The sequence below is a fragment of the Frankliniella occidentalis genome, unplaced genomic scaffold (assembly GCF_000697945.3).
Source record: "Frankliniella occidentalis isolate FOCC.00 unplaced genomic scaffold, Focc_3.1 Scaffold25, whole genome shotgun sequence".
In the NCBI taxonomy this organism is placed as follows: domain Eukaryota; kingdom Metazoa; phylum Arthropoda; class Insecta; order Thysanoptera; family Thripidae; genus Frankliniella; species Frankliniella occidentalis.
The window spans coordinates 862861-867039 of NW_026267155.1; the positions used below are offsets into that span (position 1 = coordinate 862861).

Consider the following 4179-nt stretch of genomic DNA (forward strand, 5'->3'; position numbering starts at 1 on the left):
CTAATCTTGATTATTTCCCGATACTCCATCGCCCATCACAACTGTACTGGTTCTTTCCTTTTTTGAAAAAGAAATTATTTGTTATCAATGACATGACTCCAATGTCAAATCATAGCCAAATTTACAGCCGAGTTATTGAAAGAAAAACTACATCTGTAGCACACTTTAGTTAAACACCTTATAGACTTTGACTTTCTTTTCGAGTTCTGTAAATCAATTCAAACATTGGCGCGTGGGACAAGATTTTCATACTTGGCTCAGTATCGTCTGCTAACCGTCCTTGGTTATGCCATAGGTTAGAATTCTCTTTGAAGTTGGGGAAGTTGGGGTTGAAATATTTTGAAAGAACTAGGCGAAAATATTCTCGCTCACCGAAGTCCTCTCCTCTGGGCTGTCATCAAACCGAACCTACATCATTTGCCTCATATTGCCCATTTGTCTCTCTATAAGTCTCGCAGATCAACGATTTGTGTCTGTCCAAACTGAGTGTTGTAGTTATGACATGTGACATGTACTTCCTTGCATAAATAGTAGAATTCTCTGCTTTTACCTACAACATATATTTTTCGCCATGGCTTCCATCAGAAATGGTTTGAAGGCTGCGTTCTCCTTTTCAAAAAAACATTTTTCTCATGAAATTACTAGGTAAATTTGATTTCCTAATTTCTTCAAGGGAATGGACATGTTATTAGTTTAACAAGTATATGATGGTCTCTGTGAAATTCAATGATTTACAAATATTCTTTTTCTATCAGAAAACACTCAAGGGGCCTTTATGGTGTCAGACACTACGGCAGTGGTGCCTACGATGGAGATGGTAAAACCCATACAGTTCTACTGAATGATGAGGGTGTCGGCCTCATGATAAATGCATATAGTACGGCAAGTATTTATTTCAAAAAATGTGGTTCTTTACTTCTTTTATTGCACGATTTAATCTGAAATCTTTTGTTTAGATTGGTTTTACCCTTAATAATGGTACCACAGTTATCGGACCCATGGCAATATTTCCAAACTGTATTTTGAGCTGGAATGTTGGAGGTATAATTGATATAAATGAAGAGTCCCTAAGTCTTATCCTTAATCTTTATCCTAAACCTGGTAAGAATTGAAAATAGGGCAAAGAAATTGTTTGTCAGGGATGTGTGATCATAATTTGACTTGTCTAACTCATGCTTTTTTCTTTAGATATTTTTATTTTAGGAATACCAGAAGTCAGTAAAAAGATGAACAAAGAGAAAGTTAACTCTCTTTTCCGACTGATTACAAAACGCAAGATACAGTGTGAAATCTTGATACCAGAAATAGCATGCCCAACATTCAACTTTTTGCTTGCTGAGCAACGTTTTGTGGGGGCAGGAATCTTACCGCCTCATAATCTTGGTGGTGAAGGAAGTGGAGATGTTGGATTTTCATCATTTAAATTGGCCTTACCTGACAAAAGGTAGCAAAGTTCTAAATTACTAATTTTATTCTTTAAATTGTTGCCAGTAAGCTAGGAAATTTTCTGTAGAAGATAAAAATAAATAATTCAGAAAAGTGCATTTTTGACAACTTTTAATGTACATTGTGTTGTGTTTAATACACCTTTTATTTACTTTTTCCCAATCAAACAAAGGTTAAATATTTACAACTGTCTACGTAACATAACTTTCTTTCTACCAAACTCATCAAGAAATTTTCCCATCACCATCAAAGTATTACTTATGAAGGAACCTATGTACTTATCCATCGATGCCATCAGAAGCAGAGCATCACAAACATTCTTAATAATAAACTATACAAAATTTCACTCAAACGTTACATAGAAACATTGCCTTAGTGCAATGTAGAAAGACTCTTGAGAGAAGTCCTAGAGCTCTCCTATTTTATTTTTTTCTTTTGTTCAGACTGCACATGATGTTGAACCTTTCCCAGTAGCAGAGAACTGTCACAAATTATTATCACATTGACATCAATTATTTGTCACAATATACGTTGTCACTGACGTGTTTTCTTCCATTGATATTGTCATATTGTTGTCAACATTAATGAAAGAAAACACATCACAGTGACAAATAATTGATGCCAATGCGGCAATTTTCTGCTACTGGGGTTAACAAAATAATCCACATTAAGGCCACCTCAAAGTCACATTATACCCAATGTGTTAACAAATTTGTTGCAGCATGATTTCCCTACTTAAAATAATGTCTGATCACATTGTGGTCAAATCTGCAACCGATGTATTATCACATTGAGTGAGACAGTACATTTTAACCAGGATGTGACCAGTATGTCTTATCACACTCAACATGTTAATAAGTCTCTAATGGTTCATCTTTTACATGGTTGTAATGTACATCGATAGGACCCTCATGACGGGCAAATGTTTGGCAGACATCAATGGATTCTTCCTCGTCATTCCTCAATGGTATGCGTTCAAATTTGTAAGTGTGTGATTGCCCCTTGCACTTTGCTTTGGCTAGAATTCCACGCTTGTAGTAGTACCTGGAAGCAATGTGTTCCATAATATTATTAATAATCTGTTGGACCAGTGTGAATGTGTTTCCAAATATACATGTTCCTCACCTCAATCCTCTTCCCATACTTTCATAAGTCATGTCTGGCTTATTTTTGTGTATTCCCCAAAGGGAAGCTACCATTTTGGGGTTTACCAGTTTGAAGATATTACTTTCGCGGTTTATCCACTTGATGTATCGTGGGCAAAACTCCGGGTTGTCGAGCAACTCAAGTAGAAATTTCCAGAGATGCTTTGTAGTACCTGAAACAGAAAGGTACTTCAGTACCTGGTCCCCGTATGCAAAGAAATTAAAATGTACATCTAACCTGATGTAGTTTTTGGTGTAAGTCTACCTATTTCTTGGTCCCAGCAGCAATCCTAAACATTAAAAATCTTCTGATAAAAGAAAAGGTTTTGAGGAGAATTAAATCACAGTTTTTCCTGGTATAGATTTATTTCACATCATGTAAAAGGCTCCATTTAAACTCCATATTTTGAGTATAACATACATTATAGAACATGTTTTACATATTTATTTTTACAAGAAACAGGCATTATTTTCCCCCCTTCCACTTCTAAATGCATGCTAACATATGTACATTTTTCACAACATAGGGTAAGAAAATATCACCATCTTTCATTGCCCATACTCTACTAATCTCGATGCTCTTACAAACCTTGGTTCACTCTGCCCTTGGGGCAAGACTCGCACTAAGTAGAATCAAAAACCTGCCTCATTTTAAGTAAATAAGGTACAACACTTAAAGATAAATTTGTCTTCAAAATATTTTGCATACTTCACATTTGAAAATATTACTTTATCCAAAATAATAAAATTTATCACTTTGCTCTTGACTTGGACGAAAGCTGCTGGACAAGACTGGCAATCCCAAAAATACATTTGAGGTCTTGAAACAATGATACAAAATAATGTGATGTAAGTGCGTTACTTGAATCAAGGCCAAGGCTTTCCTTCCACAGGAAATAAAAACTGAAAATAGTTGAGCCCGGCGCGAACCTTACCTCATCTTTCTCACTAATACACATCTGGCAGTCCGCCAACCGATATCATCACAGAAAGTTACAACTGGTTTAGTGATTTGTACAATCTACACAGAAACCTACATAGCGATCAAACAATGAAGGTGCTTTATAATATCTTATAAGATATAATTATGCTCCTCCTACTCTAAAGATGCATTTGGTGTCAGCTTATTGCAACACACACCAGATGAAGAAAATTTAGAAAAAGAATGGTACAGCAGACTACAAGAGAAAAATCCTGTCACAACCCATAGAATAGAAGTGTGAAAAATGTGGCAGTAACACTTTACATCAAATTGAATATATTATACAGCAGGGAAAAAGTAACACTGGACAAAAACAACTAGTGAGTGAACATGCAAGAGCTGTCACATCACATCTAAAACATGCACATCAATGAAACATCTACATGTTCAACATTAGAATAGTATTAAAGAATTGTGAAGAACTTTCACTCTGTTTAAAAATGACAAAAGTAAAAAAAAGGGAAAAGGAAAACACTATTGATTAAAGTTTGATGAAAACGAGTAATAATATTAATGAAGTATTGGTATTTGTACTGCCTTTTGTTAGCCATAGAACACTCAAAGTATTGAAAACCTAACAGCCAAGGTACACATCGCACAAGAACA

At 35.3% G+C, this 4179-nt stretch overlaps 2 protein-coding genes across 2 annotated transcripts; one reads left to right on the forward strand and one right to left on the reverse strand.

Moving 5' to 3' along the window:
• The first annotated feature begins 252 nt into the window (after window positions 1-252).
• LOC113213751 (NADH dehydrogenase [ubiquinone] 1 alpha subcomplex assembly factor 3) lies at window positions 253-1565 on the forward strand. The gene is made up of 4 exons (XM_026432909.2): window positions 253-645; window positions 756-882; window positions 957-1101; window positions 1189-1565. Exons 1-4 carry the CDS (start codon window positions 572-574, stop codon window positions 1446-1448), a joined length of 606 nt encoding a protein of 201 aa, XP_026288694.1. The 5' UTR covers window positions 253-571; the 3' UTR covers window positions 1449-1565.
• On the reverse strand, window positions 1541-3550 carry LOC113213752 (ETS-related transcription factor Elf-2). Its single transcript, XM_026432910.2, has 3 exons — window positions 3527-3550; window positions 2572-2852; window positions 1541-2490 (listed from the first exon to the last, which is right to left on the reverse strand). The coding sequence occupies exons 1-3, from the start codon at window positions 3548-3550 to the stop codon at window positions 2298-2300; spliced, it is 498 nt and encodes a 165-aa protein (XP_026288695.2). The 3' UTR covers window positions 1541-2297.
• Between the last annotated feature and the right edge of the window lie 629 nt (window positions 3551-4179).

Bases quoted from the DNA above. Each gene is read 5' to 3' on its own strand.
- LOC113213751 (XM_026432909.2), top strand. From the start codon at position 572: ATGGCTTCCATCAGAAATGGTTTGAAGGCTGCGTTCTCCTTTTCAAAA. The intron at 646-755 runs GTAAATTTGATT...TTTTTCTATCAG, and splicing joins TTTTCTCATGAAATTACTAG to AAAACACTCAAGGGGCCTTT. The intron at 883-956 runs GCAAGTATTTAT...TCTTTTGTTTAG, and splicing joins TGATAAATGCATATAGTACG to ATTGGTTTTACCCTTAATAA.
- LOC113213752 (XM_026432910.2), bottom strand. From the start codon at position 3,550: ATGTGTATTAGTGAGAAAGATGAG. The intron at 2,853-3,526 runs GTAAGGTTCGCG...AGAAATAGGTAG, and splicing joins GTATTAGTGAGAAAGATGAG to ACTTACACCAAAAACTACAT. The intron at 2,491-2,571 runs GTGAGGAACATG...CATTGCTTCCAG, and splicing joins AGTATGGGAAGAGGATTGAG to GTACTACTACAAGCGTGGAA.